The sequence below is a fragment of the Diplodia seriata genome, assembly GCF_021436955.1.
Source record: "Diplodia seriata strain FDS-637 chromosome Unknown scaffold_3, whole genome shotgun sequence".
NCBI classification, from domain to species: domain Eukaryota; kingdom Fungi; phylum Ascomycota; class Dothideomycetes; order Botryosphaeriales; family Botryosphaeriaceae; genus Diplodia; species Diplodia seriata.
In genome coordinates this window covers 1371970-1390670 of record NW_027117310.1, presented here as the reverse complement: position 1 = coordinate 1390670, position 18701 = coordinate 1371970, and the positions used below count along the sequence as shown (strand labels likewise).

Genomic DNA, 18701 nt, shown 5'->3' with positions numbered 1-18701 from the left:
TCGCTTCAAACACCAAACACTTCTCTGGCCAGTGAAACACCCTCAACAGACATCAAAGCCATAACGCAAGACGTAATAACGACGACCTTCAGAACCAAAAATGCTGCATTCTACCATAAATCAATGAGGCCCCCTTAACCTCTTGACCCAAACTCCTATCTTTTTGGCCATTCTGCAACTTTTACCCCCCTCTCACCAACTTTTGTGGCCATCTGATGCATATCGTCTGCGGATAACCGTGGTCATGATGCCAATTCCGACTCTGTATGGAGAGTCTCTGCCCTGTTCAATACTGCAAGAAAACGAATGAGTGAGGCCGAACGCCTCTTCATCCAACCCATGTTGAAAGCATCAGTCATCGGATAGGTCGATGATGACCGGAGCCGATCCCGAGGTACGCTGACGCTTGACCGGTCGCGCTTCCACAAATTCCAGCTCAGACCGATCATGAGCCCTCTTGGGCCCATTGGCGCTGGCATTGTCTTCCGATTTGACCTCGCTCTTGACCTCGCTCTCGCTCTCGTTCTTGACTGCAGTGGCCGCTGCAATTTTCTCCTATAGCCAATTGGTCAGTTATTCGTATCTATAGAACGAAATGAGAAAACAAGGACAAAGACTGTCAAGACTTGGTGACCGTACCCTGGATCGATGCAAGAGCTCTCGAAGTTCCTCCGGGTTCAATTCTTCGAGCGGGCGGTCTTCAAGCGGTATTGGCGACGGCGTCCTCGGGATGACGCCCTCGGCTTGAAGTGCGGTTTTAGATCGGTATTGGTAAATGAACTCAGCGAACGGCCTGTTTTCCGGGTCATTACAAAGAAAGTTGCCATGTCTGCAACTGTCGTTCTGTGTAACTGGCTGGAATGCTTGAAGCCTATCGTAGGTCAGCGATGAAATGGTGGCTTGATGTGAAGGTATCCGAACTTACTGGACTTGATGAGACAAAGGTTTGCCCTTGAGAGCTTTCTCGGGGACCTTTCCAATCTTGTTCATCGTAATGGTGCGATTGCGCGGAGTTCCTTGTTTCGCAATTGCAAGACCTCTGTGGAGTTGTATGCTAATGACTCCCATAGACATGACTTTTTCCTGCATCGTTCCGTCTGAGATATCTGTGCTGTGTTCATCTAAATAGCAAACGTCATGTTAGATCATTTTCGGTAATGTATTCCACTTTTTATCTTCTGACAGGTTATTCGGGCATCGGAACGAATCTTAGATGAGTCTCACCAACATCGAGTTCTGAAAACACCATAGGTGCTCCGGTTAGTTGCCCGTTATGGATTGAGGTGGCATAGTTCATATGCAGTGTACCGCCCTCCTTGGAATCATTAAGGAACAAGACCATTCCCTTAATCTTCTCCCCATCAAGGATGATCTTAACGTAAATGTCCTTGCCTTGACGATCGCATGAAGACGAAATGGTGCAGTGGATGGTGAATCTGGCGCCCGATATGGCTTCGATGTATCGTATCGCCTTGTTGTCCGAATCGTCCTGGTTGCTGTCCATGTACTCCTCAGCTCGCTCGCCATTCACTCTCACCTCCACCTCGACTCCAGGAACCGATGAGATGATAGCCATGGTTGGACTTGACGCTTAAACTGACAAGCTGATGTGAGAGAGTAGCGGCGGGACACAGCTATCGAGGTGAAGTGACTTTTGCTTCGAGCACGGAAAAGTGCCTTCAGTAGTCGGTAGTGAAGCGGCGTAGTAGGATCTTGGACGGGCGGAAATGTCGCGGTGTCGGATCTTCCGGACAAGAAGACCGAGGTCTTTGGAAGGTGAGCGAGAGAGGGTGGGTGTAGAAACCTCGAGCCAGAGGTTGTCGCAGTAAGCGCCAATGCCGGCTCTCAAGAACTGTCGCCAGAGCAGCGTCCAAAGGCCTGCGCTGGGCCAAACGCATGCAGCGTTAGAGTTTCGGTGTTGTAGTGGGTGAGGTGTTAGGTGAACCGGCGACGAGGTGGTACGGGATATATATCCGCGCCTGACCAGCCACGCTAGCCTCATTCGGATGAGGTGGTGGCCCAGGGTGCAATTCACGGCCTCTGACGAACGCAGTTTCGGAAGGTGAGACCCTACTGATAGACGAACTTCGCAAACGACACATATGCACTTTTCTAGATCGAACTTCTCTTTCTTTAAAAAAAAAAAAAAAAAAAAAAAGGCTACAAACCCCATGAACTGAGAGAAATGGTAAAGCCGACCAGGAAAGGGAAAAAACAAGAATTCTCAATATTGCCTGACTTTCGCTCTAGCTTGACGTCTGTGCTATTTCCATGTCCTGCCGCTAAGCCAATACTCATGTCTTCGTCAGCCTGATTATGAAACCCTTCCTCAAGCGCCCGCGAAGCCAGTGCCGTCCCACCGTTAAGCACGATCAGTGCATACGCCGAGCTACGCCAAGTGAAAATGAGAAGTGCACACGCCTTGTTGCCTTTCCCTTAGTCATCGCTCAAGTCGATGACCTCGACAGGTCCGGAAGTGCGCAGACGCTTTCGCTTCCGCACGCCGGTGATCTCGACGTCTGAATCCTCACTTCCCAGGTCAACGACAACAGCGCCGCTCGTGCGTTTTCCCTGGTCGAACCCGTCGTTTATCTCTTGCTTGACCTCCTGCTTGGTCTCGGGCGGCGGGCTCTGGCGCGCTCCCTGCTGGTCCTGATATCGCGTAATCAGCAGCCAGAAGTAAGTTGTAGAATGCGAGACTAACCTTGAGGCGACGCACGAGCTCACGGGCCTCTTCCGCCGTCAAGCTCTCAACTGGACGGTTCTCAAGTGGCTCAGGTGTAACAGTCCTTGAGATGACGCACTCTGCCTTCAGTGCATCCTTGGAACGATAACGGAAAATAAATATAGCGAAGGGCTTGCCATCAATTTTCTTAGAGGGAAGCGGATTGGAAGTGAATTGGTTCGTGATGTCTTGCGCCTCCCCAAGCCTGAACTATTAGCATTGGTCCGGTAATCTGTACGGGGTGTAAACCCACTTCACTTGATGGCTGATTGCTCGGCCCTTCAGCTTCTTCTCCGGAATGTTGTCGATGAAGTTGAAGTTGCGGCGGGGATACTTGCTAGGTGAGAGTGGGCGCGATCCGCGTGGTACCTTGCACCGCCAGATAGTGACTTTGATCTCTCCCAGAGACTTGATGGCCTCCGCTTCCGCAACTGAACGTTGAACTTGATCGTTCTCATCAACTTCATGAGACACATCCGTATAATCAGCCTAAATTTCAAAAAGGGAAGAGGGCGGACGTACCGATGTTGACTTGTGAAAAGGCCATGGTTCGGAAGTACCATTTTCCATTCTCGAGGCTCCGGGATCCGGAGTAGTTGACCTCTTTACGTTCCTTACCTATCCAATCCTTTCTCTCCGTGTTGCGTTTATCGGCAGGCTTGCCATCAAGTTCCAGCCTTGATTGAATATCGCAACTTTTGTACCTGGGGTCGAGTGCTTCGTCGTAGGTGATCCGGACAGTGAACTCAACACCGGAAGTTGCCTCAATGTATCGCGTAGCGGTGTCTGACGTATCTGACTCATCTTCGCTGGGAAACTCGTCGAGAGCCTGGCCATGCACCCTTACCTCGACCTTCAGGCCGGGAATATCGGAGATGACTGCCATGATAAGCCGGTGGCGTCTTGTAACACGCGAGCGCCCAGAGGCACGGAAAGTCAAAGGCGATTTTGGTAACGTGTGATGCAGCAAATAGTGCGTAAGGAGAGGTGAGAGCGACGCTAGCTGAGTCTGGTGCAGGAGCTGTTGACGGAATGGGAGAAATCAGCGGGTGAGCTCAGCTTTGCGCTATGGCACGAAATAAGCCCTGTCGACAATATTGCAAGGCTGCGCAGAACGTTACGCTCGCTTGCTTGCGAGGGAAGCTGCAACGTCGATAGCCGACGGTGAGCTGGATGAGGAGCCTCGGAGAGAAGCAAGGGCTGGGTAGTCCGCGTCGTTTGCTATGTGTCTTGATTGGAAGTGCAGAGGAAGAAACGCGTCAGCGCATCAGCGAATCAGGCGGGCACGCGAAACCATCGGCTATATGTCGGCAGGCAGTCACGCCAGGCATGAAGTGAGGCAGCAACGCAACTTTCTCAAGGCCAACAAGATCGTATACATTTCAAGAATAGCACAAGCACTACCGCAACTCTACTTCTCGTAATTGGTCGGCGTTGCGCTTTTTCGTGTCTATTGCTAACCGGCAAGCACTCGTCTCTTGGCGTGCAGCATGGGATTTTCAAGTCACCATGCGCCGAAGCATCCGGATAGGAAGAGTTCCATAGACCCTTCGTGAACAGCTTTTCCGGCCTTTCTCTGGGGTGCTCCACAGATTGGCGCTGCTGCCGTTGTCATGGTTGCGTTCGGGCTTGCTACTTCAAGCATTAGTCCCTTGCTCGCTTGTTAAGTATCTTGAGCTGCCCTCTCTGCTCTTCCAGCGATGCCAACTGGCACTTTTAGACGCAGCAGCACGGTGGGGCGCGACTTCTTTTGACGGGCGGCATTGCACTATTGTACTTCTGCGGGCCTTTACGTTCGCCGTCTCATTTTAACCCTTGGTCTTTCTCATCAATTCAGGAAGTCGAACGTCGTGGCCGGCGGGGGCGACTTGGGCGGGATTCCCTCCTCTTCCAACGCCTCCCAGGACCGATATCTGAACGTAAACTCGGCCCACGGCTCGTCCGTCGGATCGATCTGTTCCGTCAAGACCCTTCCGCATCTGCCAAACGTCCTCTTGACATTTCCCGTCCTGTTCACCGTCAGCATCCTTCCCCCTTACGCCCCCAACCTCGACGATCACTTACGTTGCCTGAAGATCAATCGCCTTCTCCTTCAACGCCCTTTCCGCCACCTTGTTGAACTTCACCAATCCAGTCGGGCTAGTCGGGCTGGGGCAGTCCCGATGAGGAATCCTCCCCACCTCCTGCACGCGGTAAAACCGCGCCTTGATCTCGCCCAAGCACTGCGCCCGTTCAAACTGCGTCTGGTACAAACTCTCCCGGGCATTCCTATCTGCACACACAAAATCAGCCCACCGCCCCTTCTTCACAACACCAACAACAGGGAGTGGTGAAAACTCACCGACGACCAACCGGTCAAACCGCAAACTCCTCTGCACCCACCTCCCGCCCTCCCAGCCCATCGCCCCGTCGCACACGTACCAGCACGCCCGCTGGCTCGCGTGGCTCTTCAGGTCGATGACGCTGCCCTGCACGCGCATGCCATCGACATAAATGCAGAGCCCCAGGCTGTACCCCTCGAGCTCCGCGTTGCGCGCCGTGAACTTGATGACGATGGAGAAGTCGGCGTCGGGGATGGCTTCGATGTAGCGCGTGCTCGAGTTGGCCCGGTCCTTCTCGCCGCGCGACGGGTACTCGACCGCGTCCGGCGGCGGGTTCGGCGTGCGCGGCCGGTCCGAGGAGACGGAGGCGAGCGGGTTGGACTGGCCCTCCGGGTCTTGGATGCGGACGGTGACTTCGATGCCGGGGCGGTCGGGGAGGATGGCCATGGTTTGTTTCTTTTTGGTGGTAGTCGGGGGGAAGCTCTTCGTTCCTTCTCTGTTTGTTGATATGTCCCCGTTTGGAAAGACGAAAGCCGGTAATCGAACGCGAAGATGAATAGAAGCAACGACGGTAAGAAGGAACAGATGAACGAATAAGACGTAGAATGGAATCGAAAAAAGAATAACGAAGGAAGCGGGAACGAGAAGCGATAGAAATAAACTCTTTGAGTCAAGGCTTCTGTTGGCCAAGAAGGGGAAGAAGATCGTAGGCGAAAGGACGAATAACCTGAAAATCACCTTTACTCATGGAAAGCAACCAAACGCACAGTGCGAGACACGAGGGGAAACCGAATAGAGCAATGAGCGACAGTGGAGCACAACAACAAGAGCAACGTTGACCAACTCACAGGGAGCGGACGGAGTCGAAGAATAAAAAGAAAAAAGATAAAGGGAACGCGCGGCAAAGGTAATGAGTGGACGGGGTTGCTGTAAGATACCCGGAAGGAGTACGGCAGTCGTTAATACCGAGGAGATTCTTCCAAACGCCAGGTCATGACTTTAGTCGCCTTTTTCTTGTCCAGCAATATGGGAACGGAAAAGACTCGAAGTCGAAAGAAACGAAGATCGGAGGCGTCGACAATATTTAGAGTCCTGGCCACGATAAAAGCGCGTCCTCCTCGCTTGTGGGTCAGGGGGCGCAACCGCCCACGCGAGGCGCTCGCGATCATTGACATCTCACCTTAGTTAAATTATGTACCCCTAAACCCTATATTGGAACGCCATCCCGCTCCGCACAGGTTGGAGTTGCTGCAACTTGCATGACGATAGCTCCGGTACTGGCCGGCGCCGGAGCTATGCCGTGGTCTTTCGAGGCCGAGACCCTACGGCCTCCCGATAGGCGCAACATTAGCACAACGGCAGGAAGACACTGGCTGAATTGAGAGGAGAATTTTCATTACACGTCATTTGGATCCTACAGAACACTCACAAATCTCCTGCGTCTTTCCGACGCAGTCATGTATGCCATGCGCCCAAATGACCCAAAAAGCGAACAAAGAACCATGACGACTTTTAGTCGCTCCCGGACCCCCAACCCTTACTCCACCCTCCTAACGTTCCCGAACGGTGAGTTTTTTTTGCCGGCGTCAAGAGAGGATATGTCAGACTTAATACAGAAAAGGTGAAAGAGGATATTCTACATGGTGGCAGCGTGTAAAGCAAAACGCTTGCTGAAACCGACCCGAGGTATGCAAGACCGCTTTTTCTAATGCACAAACAGACAGCTGGAAGAAGAACGAGGAAAGGTGTAAATTCTTAGAGGAAGTTTACTCCTTCTTCTCGCCCTCACCCTGCTGCTGCTGCTGCTGCTCACCCTGCTGCTCGGAGCGGGCCTTGTGCATCTGGTCGAAGAGAGAGAGGGAAGCGGACTGGAGCTCGTCGGTCTTCTCCTTGAGGTCCTGGGCGGTAGCGGTGCCCTCACCAGCCTGAGACTTGCTGACGAACTCACGGAGAGAGTCGATCTTCTCGCGGATCTTGCCAGCCTCGGTCTTGTCAAGACGGTCCTCGAACTCCTTCAGAGCCTTCTCGGTGTCGTTCAGGACAGAGTCGGCGCGGTTGGCCGCCTCAATGGCAGCCTTGCGCTCCTTGTCCTGCTCCTGGTAACGCTCAGCATCCTGAACCATGTTCTCGATCTCGTTGTCCGAGAGACCAGAGCCAGAGGCAATGGTGATGGACTGGTCCTTGTTGGTGGACTTGTCCTTGGCGTGGACGTGGACGATGGAGTCGGCGTCAATGTCGAAAGTGACCTCAATCTGAGGGACACCACGGTGGGCAGGAGGAATGCCAACAAGCTGGAAGTTGCCGAGGAGCTTGTTGTCACGGACAAGCTCACGCTCACCCTGGTAGACCTTGATCTCGACAGCGGACTGGAAGTCGGCAGCGGTAGAGAAGACCTGGGACTTCTTGGTGGGGATGGTGGTGTTACGGTTGATCAGACGGGTGAAGACACCGCCGAGGGTCTCGATACCGAGAGACAGAGGAGTGACATCGAGCAGAAGGACATCAGTGACCTCACCGGAAAGGACAGCACCCTGGATAGCAGCGCCAATAGCGACAGCCTCGTCGGGGTTGACGGACTTGGCGGGGTCACGGCCGAAGATGCTCTTGACAGACTCGGTAACCTTGGGCATACGGGTCATACCACCAACAAGGATGACCTCCTGGATGTCCTTGGACTGGAGGTTGGCATCCTTGAGAGCCTTGCGGACGGGCTCGACGGTGCGGCTGATCAGAGGGTCAACGAGACCCTCGAGCTGAGCACGGGTGAGCTTGGTGTTGATGTGCTTGGGGCCGGAAGCGTCGGCAGTGATGAAGGGAAGGTTGATGTCGGTGGAGAGAGAGGAAGACAGCTCGATCTTAGCCTTCTCAGCGGCCTCACGAATACGCTGAATGGCCATGCGGTCGCCCGAGAGATCGATGCCCTGCTCCTTCTTGAACTGCTGGACGAGGTGGCGGACGAGGGTGATATCGAAGTCCTCACCACCAAGGTGGGTGTCACCGTTGGTGGACTTGACCTCGAAAACGCCGTTCTGGATCTCGAGGACGGAGATATCGAAAGTACCACCACCAAGATCGTAGACAGCAATGACGCGGTCAGACTCCTTCTCGAGACCGTAAGCGAGAGCGGCGGCAGTGGGCTCGTTGACGACACGGAGGACGTTCAAGCCGGAGATCTGACCGGCATCCTTGGTAGCTTGACGCTGGGAGTCGTTGAAGTAGGCAGGGACAGTGACAACGGCATTCTTGACGTTCTTGCCGAGGTAAGCCTCAGCGGTCTCCTTCATCTTGCCGAGAACGAAACCACCGATCTGGGAGGGCGAGTACTTCTGGCCCTGGGCCTCGAGCCAAGCATCGCCGTTGGTGTGCTGAACGATCTTGTAGGGCACCTGGGAGATATCACGCTGGACCTCGGCGTCGGTGAACTTGCGGCCGATCAAACGCTTGGTGGCGAAGAGGGTGTTCTCGGGGTTGACAACAGCCTGGCGCTTGGCGGCGACACCAACCAGACGCTCGCCATCCTTGCTGAAGGCAACGACGGAGGGAGTGGTACGGGTACCTGTGGCGCAATTGTTAGCAGAGTTGATGGGAAAGAGGCGCGCGAAAAAATTGATGACATACCCTCAGAGTTCTCAATGATGCGCGGCTGCTTGCCCTCCAACACGGCGACGGCGGAGTTGGTGGTACCAAGGTCAATACCAATGACCTGGCCCTTCACCTTCTCTTGAGCCTCGTCCGCATACCGTCTCACAAAGGATGAGCCGAGAGGCGACCTGGAGATGGGAGAGGCGCGGGTGAAGGCAGTAGCCCGGGGCAGGAACTGGCGCAAGTGTTAGCATGTGGTCGCGCGCGTCATCAACAGCGCGGGCTTACGGTTCTGGAAAGCCTTGAGGACAGCATTGTGGACGGGAGCGCTCAGCGAAGAGGTCGTCGCAAGTAGCGGGCAGTGACGTGAGGGACACGGGGATGAAGGAGGAACGGCGGGGTATAAATGGGATGGTGGTGATGGTGGAGGAAGGCGAGGTCGAGAGAAAAAGTTGAGCATTCGAAGCTCTTCTACGCTGCGCTAGTCAGTGCGCCAATCCTTGTGCCCGCGTAGCTCCGGGATGCCGAGTGGCCAATTGCCGCGGGACGGACAAGCGACCAATGGATGATGCAATAGATGAAGGCCAGTGCCGTCCAGCGCAGCGCAGCTCCGTCGCGCCCGAGAAATCTTCGTGCGCAATGGAGAGGCGCGCGTCGCCAGTCGCGACTGCCACTGCGCAAAATGTCGTCGTCACGTGCGCGTACCGTGCGGGCGGTGCGAGTCGTGCGGCGGCGACAGAGCCCAGAGACGCTCCCTTCACACCTCGCTCGCCCCGTCCGTCTTGGAGCTCCCGTCCTGCGTGAACACTACATCATCGCTCTCCGCGCTGCTTGAAACCCCGCTGCATTCTGCTCTGCTCGCGCCTGCTCTAGCCGCACCCCGCGCCACCCGTGACTCGTCTTGCTCTTCTCAGTCCGGCCGTCGCTACTCGCTCCCCGAGCCGGGTGACGTATGAGCGTTCGCCGGCTCATGCGTGTCTGATGCAACTTCGGAATCTTCGCAGCTCTCCCACGACAATGTTGCACACCTGCATCGAATAAAGTTACCAGCAGTTGATAATGGCCGTGGACGAGTACCTGTGAGTGGGCGCGCTGCTCCTGAGCGCTCACCACCCACGCTGATAGCTCCTTGCACAGCTTCCGCGAGACCGATTCCCTTGTCCTCCCGCTCAAAACTCTCTACCCTCTGACAATTCCCGTCGCCCACTACCAGCTCCGCCACTACATCAGCTGCGAAGGCCAAGACGTACTTTACTACGCCAGCGGCGCCGACGTATTCGCTCTCAACACCTCCACTCAGAAGCGCACCCACCTCGCAACCCTCCAGTTCGACACGCGATGCACGGCATCCGGACATGGCTGGCTATGCTGCGGCGGTGAAGAGGAGGGTAACTTTGCTGCGGTCAAGCTCAACGGCGGTTCTCCCCTGGCTGCCGACGTCGACGCCCTCCTGCCACTGGACCTAGGCAACCGCCCCCTTGGTCGCCCAGCTGCTTCCACAACCCCAACAGTGAAATATGAAAGGATCGGGGAGGAGATTGTGAACTCAATCTCAATCCACAAGCTGGCCAGCTCAGAGGAAGGGGGAGAAGATGAGGTAGTCGCAGTCCTCACGAACAACGACAAGACTGTCCGCGTATACTGTCTAACACATGGATTAGAGGAAGCTGTGCTGGACCTGCCCTTCCCCATGAACCATGCCACGATATCACCAGATGGAAATCTAATGGTTGCCGTCGGTGATTACCACCAAGCCTTCTTTTTCGAGCGCTCCGGGTCGAGGCAAAGGTCGCAATCCACCAAAACAGACACGGCAGCGGGGAGCGGTCGCTCCGAGTGGACAAACATATGCGTTGCGCAGCTACATGTTCCGGCAAACTCGGCAACAACAGGCTATTTCACAACTGCGTGGTCTCCCTCGGGAAAGCTTTGTGCGGTTGGCTCTGAGTGTGGCTATATTTCAGTATTCGACACGGATCTCCTGAGATCCAACGAATTTGGCGAAGATGCGATCGTCCAAGTCATCCGCTCAACGCGCCCCGACACCACGCACGGCCCAGGTGCAGTGCGCACCATGTGCTTCTCGCCTCAGCCGTGGGATCTCTTGATCTGGGCCGAAGACCAAGCGAGAGTTTGTGTTGCAGATCTCAGAGAGGGGCTTCTGGCGCGACAGGTCTTGTCATTGGATCCGGAAGAAGACAGCGTAATCAGAATTGAGACGTTATTGATGGACGTGGAAGGAGCTCGCGAACCATCGAGCAACGAGCGGAATCGGGAAATTGCGCGGCTGGAGTCAGAGTTGACTCAGGAGCAAGACCTCATCAACAGGCACAGACGAGCGTTAGCGTCGGCGGCGAATGATACTTCGGCAGCGCTCGAAGTCGTCGGTGAGTTCATGAGCGCGGTTCTCCAGCGTAGACGGCATGCTGGAGTCGTCGAGTCGGATAATGACCCGCACGGCTTGACAGCACAAGAGCGCTCCATCCTCGATGCGCTGCGAACCAGAGAGCACCGAAACATAGTGCAGCGCGAACGCGAGAGGATTGCCTCGATCCCTCGCAGCATCAACTATCTAAGTACCACTGGCGAGTCCCGGGAACGAAGGCCAGAGCTTGCAACAGACAGCTTTCCGTCTTTGACTGGAAACCGAAGCAACGAAGGCAGAAACATAGCTCTTCCGTCTCTCGGCTCTCTCAGAGACTTTCTCCGCGACCGCAGCGAGCGTGAACGTGAGAGCGGCTCGTACGTCCCCCCACACCCACCGCGTCGGCAAGCGTCCGTAATCCTCACTGTTGGTAGCAGCGCAAACGACGATACCAACCGATCTTCCTCAAACACAGGTGCGCGAAGTTTTAGCTCTTCCGATGCATGGCGCACAATTGAGGCGGCTCTAGCAACAGGCCCCGAGCCACCAGCAGCTGCTCGCCCGAGCAATGCCAACACCACATCTGCTCCGCGGTCAATGGACCCTCTGGCCGAAATGGGTCGGTTGAGACAGCTGGCTCGAGCACGTGAGCGTGTTCGCAATATGCAGACTGCATCTCGCGGTTTCGATGACTATGGCGTGATTGGTCGGCGCGTCGGCATGTCTGGTCGCTGGAACCCATCCTTTGGTGTGAGGACGGCCGGATTGGCGATGAGCGAAGATGGGCGAAAACTTTACATTGGTACTGAGGAGGGCATCTTCGAGTTCGAAATTGACGTCCGCGGCCGCAAGGGGTGGGGCGCGGTCGAACCGAGATGATTTCATGTCGACGTTTCTGAGAGCGACTTCCGGTGCCTTATCTTCATATCCTCATGCCGACCATATACGGGCATGGTATATCTTTTCTTCTCTTCCCTTGATGGAGTGCTAGCAGGATCGGCGCATTTGGGTACATCGAACACAGGGTGGATATGGAGTTCGTAGGAGCTGTGTGCTGCAGTAAAATATGAGTCATGGTTTACTGAGATACGCCGGAATACTCGAAAAGATCATCATTTGCCCGCACTGCCTTGCATTCTTGAAACAGCGGTCATGAGAATGAGCTATTTAGGCAATGTGTAACTCGAATGGCGAGAGAATTGGTGATGCGGCGAGTGTACTGTGGTTGGCCGGGGGTGCGGCAACGACTTTAGCGGCGCGGAGAGCGACTTCGGAGCGAATGAGCGGCAAAGGATCTGACGCCATCGCGAAGAATGAGTCTTCGGCTTATGACCCCACGGTTTATGCTCCACCCCAGCCCGGCTACGTACCTGCAGCTTCCGAGACCCTCTCCAATCTGCTGCATCCTATTTCTCTCACATCTTCTCCCGATCTCACCGCACATTTCTCCTCGCCACAACACCACCCGACCAATTCCATCAATTGAGGTCCTCCGTCCTCGGCCCCTCCCTGTGTCGACGTCCGCCACCTCGGATCTGTCGCAAACCTTATACCTCAAGCACTCCCGCATTCCCGCGCACCATGTCCGCCCCGAACGACGCCCCCAAGAAGACCGGCCCATTGGGCAAGGCCATGCAAACCGTCGACCTGGATGGCCACAACCTGCCGCCCAGCCCAGCACCCAGCAGCCCGCACACTGGTCGGAAGTACGCTCTCGCAACCGAGTTGGTCTACACCGAGAGCAGCGACCAGTACAATGCTTCCAGCACCCCAATCTACCAGGTAAGGCTGCAGACTTGCATGGCCGCCTTCCAGGCTCGCTTCTCGTAGCTTTGGCTCCGTACTTACCTACTTTCTGCAGACTGCGACGTTCAAGCAGGACTCCGGCAGCGGCGGCGGCGAGTATGACTACACGCGGTCCGGTAACCCCACGCGCACCCACCTCGAGCGACACCTTGCAAAGATTATGAACGCACGGCGCGCCCTCGTCGTGTCATCGGGTATGGGCGCGCTCGATGTCATCACCCGTCTGCTGCGCCCTGGCGACGAGGTGGTGACCGGCGACGACTTGTACGGCGGCACCAACCGTCTTCTCAAGTACCTTTCGACAAACGGCGGCATCATTGTGCACCACGTCGATACCACGGATCCCGCTGCTGTGCAAGCTGTCGTCAGCCCGAAGACGGCTATGGTCCTCCTCGAGACGCCGACGAACCCGCTCATCAAGATCGTCGACATCCCAACCATCGCATCGGCGACGCACGCCGCCAACCCGGCCGCCGTCGTGGCCGTCGACAACACGATGCTGTCGCCGATGCTGCAGAACCCGCTCGAACTGGGCGCCGATATTGTCTACGAGTCGGGTACCAAGTACCTGTCAGGCCACCACGATCTCATGGCGGGTGTGCTGGCAATCAACGACGCCGCGCTGGGTGACAAGCTGTTCTTCACCATCAATGCCTCGGGTTGCGGTCTGAGCCCGTTCGACTCGTGGCTGCTGATGCGCGGTATCAAGACCCTGGGCGTGCGCATGGAGAAGCAGCAGGGCAACGCGCAGCGCATCGCCGAGTTCCTGCAGAACGAGGCCGGCTTCCGCGTGCGCTACCCCGGCCTAAAGAGCCACCCGCAGTACGACCTGCACTGGAGCATGGCTCGCGGTGCCGGCGCCGTGCTCAGCTTCGAGACCGGCAACGTCGAGCTGAGCGAGCGCATCGTCGAGAGCGCCCGCCTCTGGGCCATCTCCGTGTCGTTCGGCTGCGTCAACTCGCTCATCTCCATGCCTTGCCGCATGAGCCACGCCAGTATCGATGCGAAGACGCGTGCGGAGCGGAACATGCCTGAGGATATCATCAGGTTGTGCGTCGGCATTGAGGACGCTGACGACCTTATTGATGACTTGAGGAGAGCGGTAAGTCGTAATGTTGTCATCTGAGGTCATACGAATACTAACAAAGCACACAGCTTGTCCAAGCCGGCGCCGTTAAGGTCACCATGAACGGAATCTCCTCCCTCGAGTCGACCGACCCGGCCGCTTCGGGTACCGCCGAAGGCCAGCAGATTGCTGCTGATGGCTTCAAGGAGCCTGAGGCTGCGGGTACGGCTCCTGCTGAAGAGCAGTAGAATTTTGATCTCTTTTTGTTTTCTTTTTGTACCATGGATATGGTCTCATGTGGCAGTCATCTTTTTGGTTTTTCGATGGCGACCTGAAATGCCATAGTGGTGTTTGGAGTTTGTCTTTATTTACGAATATTGGATTGTATGGAGGTTGATTGAAAAACAAGCGTAACAAGCGGTAAGGACGGAGGTGAATAGAGCGTGGTGGTTTGCAAGGAGATACCAAAACACTGGATGTGAAGGCGATTTAGCCAAAATTTGGAAGGGTGCCGAAAATGTGAAAACTTTCTTTGGCGATATGAGTGTGAGAGCTCTTTGTGATTGGTTTATTCGTGGACTGAGAAGCCGAAGGTTTTGTGATGAGATTCGTAGTAGCTGGTCCTTCAAGTTGAGTGCAATGGGCTTGCAACGTCATTCGGGTAGCTCGTGACATGTACAGCTCCTTCACGCAGCCGATGGCTAGCGTGGATCCTTTTTTTTGCTCATGTCATGGGTAGTTGAAGCCATTATCCGGACGTGTATGTAGAAATTTTAATTCGACATTCTCGTCCGGACCATAGCTTCAACTACCTACGTATTTTTTTTTTCTTAAGAACGAGCTAAGGCATAGTTACGCCATGCTCTGCTATTCTTCGCGCTAGCCATCGGCTGCAAGAGGGGGGTGTACGTCATATGGATACCCAAGAAACTCACAGCTGAGGGTTCATGGTATTCAGTGGCACATACCAGTGGCCGGAGTTCGGTGATGAGGCATGTGGCAAAATCTCCATTTCTCTCGCCTGCGAGCGTATAAAACAAGATACCAACCTCGATGTCTGGTTTGAAGCAGCCACCACTATGAACTCCTACCCCAAGTGAAAAAGATGCAAAGACAAATTCAGGGGCAGAACACCATGCCACTTCTCCTTCTCCGTTCGTTCGTCGTTTGCCCACGCCTGAGGAATTGGTGCTGTTTCCTCTCGTCAACTCCGTTGAGCTGATAAGTATGGGCGCATTGCTGACATAAGATCAAGCTGGCGAGAAGCATATGCGTTTGATGCTGGGAGTCATCATCTTGAAAGTATGGCGCAGTAAATTCTTGTGAGTTAGTGACTGGTCAATTGCAATCGCCTCAGCCGGGGGGTGGAGCGAGGGACGAGGAATCGAAGCGCAGTGAAGCGACGGCCTTGATTCGTACGTCCCCACAAAACTGCGGTTCGTTACATTGCTCTCCATATCTATGGCGGCACCGTAGCTTTTCTCTTATGCTTTCACGTTGCCATGTCGTAAGGGACATCCTGATCGTGTGAGAAAACTAATCATGTGAATGCCCAACGATCTCTATCAGTTGTTTCACTTCCGAAGTTGTATTGAGATATTGTTTTAAAGGTTGCTCTTCTGAATACAAAGGTTGACCATTTGATGTTCATGCTGGCCCCTTGTGTCAAGGAGTAGCCGAATGTTGCCCATATACTTCGTTTTGTTGCTCTTTGTGAGAGCTAGCGTCTTTTGTATTGTTCTATATATCTTCATCGGGCCATATCTTGGAAATTTCGCGGGGCATCACAACAGTAATGAGGAAGCGCAGTATTTGGAGATGTTGATACACAGCGCCATTACCGTTGTTGGTAAGCTTGGAACGGAAGTAGAATGAGCATTGTAAATAAAGAGAAAGAAGTGTCTACAGCTATGTGGTCGCTATATAGAGTTCTCATAGAGTACCGGTAGTGGTTTCAATAGAGGTTGTCGTCCTCGGCGCGGAGACATGTCCTCTAAATGGCTTAATTGTGGATGCGCTTTTGGCGTTGCCTTTGATGAACGCGGTTTGTATTGGAATGACGTGCACATGGCTTCGTGATACTTGTGTGGCCTTTGCGCCATGTGATTCCGCTTTTTGCCGGTGGAATTGAATTCTCTGTGTTTTCGTTGAGCGATAAAAAGCCGTTCTTTCGAAGTCTACCCGACTCCACGAGAGATTTTATCCGAAAAGGTTTATGAATTAAACTCGAAGCAAAGTCCAGAAAAAAAGCCAGACTGCTTTGCTTTCCTTTTCTTTCCTTTGGTAGGATTGAAAACAACTGTTCTTCTACTCAATATGAGATTTTTCTGGGAATGCGAATATAATTTACCGTTGAAATATAATGATGATAAGCAGCATATTAGTATTAACATGGAGCTGTAACTTAAGCGAATCAAGATGCATACTTATAGACCTGGTATCTTAAGCATGCTTCTTGATGGGAGGAGGTTATCTTAATTTCCGGACATCTGCAATCTCTGGAGGGGTTCTGTTTTTCAACTGACTGTTGCCACTTTCTTTCATCGATGCGTTCCATCTCCGTTTGTAATCGATGATGAAATTGTCCGCTACTGAAGAGAGGTCAGCATTCATTGTCGATACTGGATGCTTTTTCAGTAGGCTCCAGGTTTCAAATGAAGTTTGTTTTTCTAGGCCGCAGTCTACTTGCTGGATTCTATGGTAAAGAAAGTTGTGTCGCGAAAGGCGACCGGTAGGTGGTGTCTTTTCCCTGGGGCTTCTTCCATTCTGCAATTTACTCCACGTCTTGGTACTCTTTCCGCCACTCCGCCAACATTTCCACCGTCACGTTACTTCCTCCACAGACAACAATGACGACCGCCTCCTCCTTCCCCAGCTTCCTCCCCACTGCTTTTTCGAGCCGCCCGCCGAAGCAGACCGCTGCGGAAACACCACACGCCAATTCCACCAGCAGCCTCTCCTCATCCGCCAACCTCAAGCACCCCATGGCCGCCTCCCCATCACTATACACCACACTCCTCACATACTCCTTCAAACCATTCTTAAACGCCGTTTCACTCACCCTCGTTGCCCCCAAGCTCGTCGCCAAACTCGTGATCCCGGGCAACGTCACCAGCTCCCCCGCCTTGACGCTCGCATGCAAGCTGGCCGCGCCCTCCGTCTCGACCGCCACGACGCGGGTCCCGCGCTCCGCCCACCCCCTCTCCTCGACGCCGCGGCACAGCCCGTTGAACAGCCCGCCGCCGCCGACGCTGCACACCACCGCCGCCGGGGGCTTCGCAACCCCAGACTCCGCCTCCAGCTGCGCCCCCACCTCCCCGACGATCCCCTTGTTCCCCTCCCACACGTCCTCGTGGTCGAACGGCGGCACGTACACGCCCGTCTCGCCGCGCTCCTCCGCGCGCCGCAGCTCCACCTCGCGCAGGTGCGCGTCCGCCTCGGCCCACGTCGCGCCCACCTGGACGACGTCGTGCGCGCCGGCGGCGCGCAGCCGGCCGATCATGAAGGGCTTGGTCGAGAGCGGGACGACGACGGTGCAGGGCCGGTGTAAGGTGTGCGAGGCGTGCACGGCGGCGAGCCCGGCGTTGCCGCCCGACGAGCTGAAGAAGTGCACGGTGGACGGCCCGTGTGGCGCGCGCAGGAGGGCGAGGGTCATGAGGTTGCCGATGCCTCTGGTTTTCTTTTTGTCAGGTTTGGATTCTTTTCTTTTTTCTTTGGTGGATGGGCGGATGGATGGATGAAGGGATGGATGGCACGTGATGTGGAGTTGGGTGGGAGGTATAGTGTTGGATGTGTGGGGAACTAATGTGGCTAGCCCCTGTGTCCTTTCTTTTCTCTTCCTTGCTCTTCTTCTCGACCTTTTGCTTTTTTGCGTCTTTCTCGTGACTTACCTCGATTTGAAAGATCCGGACGGCTGAAGGTTCTCAAGTTTCAGGAAGACTCTGCTTTTTGAGTGTCAGTTGTGACCGACGAGAATTGGGGAAGGGAGATCGTATGTACCATCCAGCCGCTTTGGAGAGGGCGACGGATTCGACCAGGGGAGTGCTTCGCCATGGCCGCTGGTCGGTAGGTAGTTCGTGGGACTCGGTGGCAGTCATTTTGATTTGATTTCCCGGGCAATTAAGGCTGTTGAAGACGGGCGAATCGATGTTTAGCTGTTGTATCTGCTGAAGGTTGAATAGTGGCTATATAAAGGGTATATGTAGTCTGATGACGGTTTCCGTCGGCTTGTCGCGCAAAGGGCGCGTCAGCCCGCCCTTCCCGGCCCGATTCGACTACGTGTAAGCATGACCGTACTTGTCGTGAACACGAATACGTTTTTACAAAACGCAGAATCTTTCATCCCATTCTTTAGCTCGAGCTTGTCGCCCATAATCCGCTCCTCTCACGACTTCGTTCAACTTCTCTAGCCCGAGGATACAACTCTACAAACGATCACGAATGAAAGACAATTACCAGCTTCTCCGGGAACCTTCTCGGCAGCCATGGCAGCGGTATCGAATAAGTTCGATCAAGACAAGCATGAGGACGAGGCTGTGCCGCCCTGACCCTACAGCTCCTTCGCGCAGCCGATGGCTAGCGTGGATCTTTTTTTTTTTTTGCTCATGTCATGGGTAGTTGAAGCCATTGTCCGGACGTGTATGTAGAATTTTTAATTCGACATTCTCGTCCGGATTATAGCTTTAACTATCTATGTAATTTTTTTTTTCTCTAAGAATGAGCTAAGGTATAGTTACGCCATGTTCTGCTATTCTTTGCGCTAGCCATCGGCTGCAAGAGGGGGCTGTAGTTGCATGTCCAAAGCCTCGTCTTCCCAAGTCTGAGTAAGATGTCCGA

General features: G+C 54.5%; 5 protein-coding genes across 5 annotated transcripts; 1 reads left to right on the top strand and 4 right to left on the bottom strand.

The window, feature by feature from the left end:
• Positions 1 to 351: 351 nt before the first annotated feature.
• On the bottom strand, positions 352 to 1576 carry SLS55_003144 (uncharacterized protein; the record flags this gene model as incomplete). Its single annotated transcript, XM_066774624.1, has 4 exons — positions 352 to 555; positions 640 to 793; positions 926 to 1121; positions 1309 to 1576. 4 exons carry the CDS (start codon positions 1574 to 1576, stop codon positions 352 to 354), a joined length of 822 nt encoding a protein of 273 aa, XP_066634743.1.
• An 860-nt stretch (positions 1577 to 2436) lies between these two features.
• SLS55_003143 (uncharacterized protein) lies at positions 2437 to 3611 on the bottom strand (the record flags this gene model as incomplete). Its single annotated transcript, XM_066774623.1, has 4 exons — positions 2437 to 2652; positions 2705 to 2930; positions 2979 to 3186; positions 3248 to 3611. The coding sequence occupies 4 exons, from the start codon at positions 3609 to 3611 to the stop codon at positions 2437 to 2439; spliced, it is 1014 nt and encodes a 337-aa protein (XP_066634742.1).
• A 1174-nt stretch (positions 3612 to 4785) lies between these two features.
• SLS55_003142 (uncharacterized protein) lies at positions 4786 to 5493 on the bottom strand (the record flags this gene model as incomplete). Its single annotated transcript, XM_066774622.1, has 1 exon — positions 4786 to 5493. One exon carries the CDS (start codon positions 5491 to 5493, stop codon positions 4786 to 4788), a length of 708 nt encoding a protein of 235 aa, XP_066634741.1.
• Positions 5494 to 6812: 1319 nt separating this feature from the next.
• Positions 6813 to 8943, bottom strand: SSC1 (Hsp70 ATPase ssc1; the record flags this gene model as incomplete). Its single annotated transcript, XM_066774621.1, has 3 exons — positions 6813 to 8602; positions 8665 to 8863; positions 8917 to 8943. 3 exons carry the CDS (start codon positions 8941 to 8943, stop codon positions 6813 to 6815), a joined length of 2016 nt encoding a protein of 671 aa, XP_066634740.1.
• A 3631-nt stretch (positions 8944 to 12574) lies between these two features.
• On the top strand, positions 12575 to 14113 carry STR3 (cystathionine beta-lyase; the record flags this gene model as incomplete). Its single annotated transcript, XM_066774620.1, has 3 exons — positions 12575 to 12775; positions 12855 to 13901; positions 13955 to 14113. The coding sequence occupies 3 exons, from the start codon at positions 12575 to 12577 to the stop codon at positions 14111 to 14113; spliced, it is 1407 nt and encodes a 468-aa protein (XP_066634739.1).
• Between the last annotated feature and the right edge of the window lie 4588 nt (positions 14114 to 18701).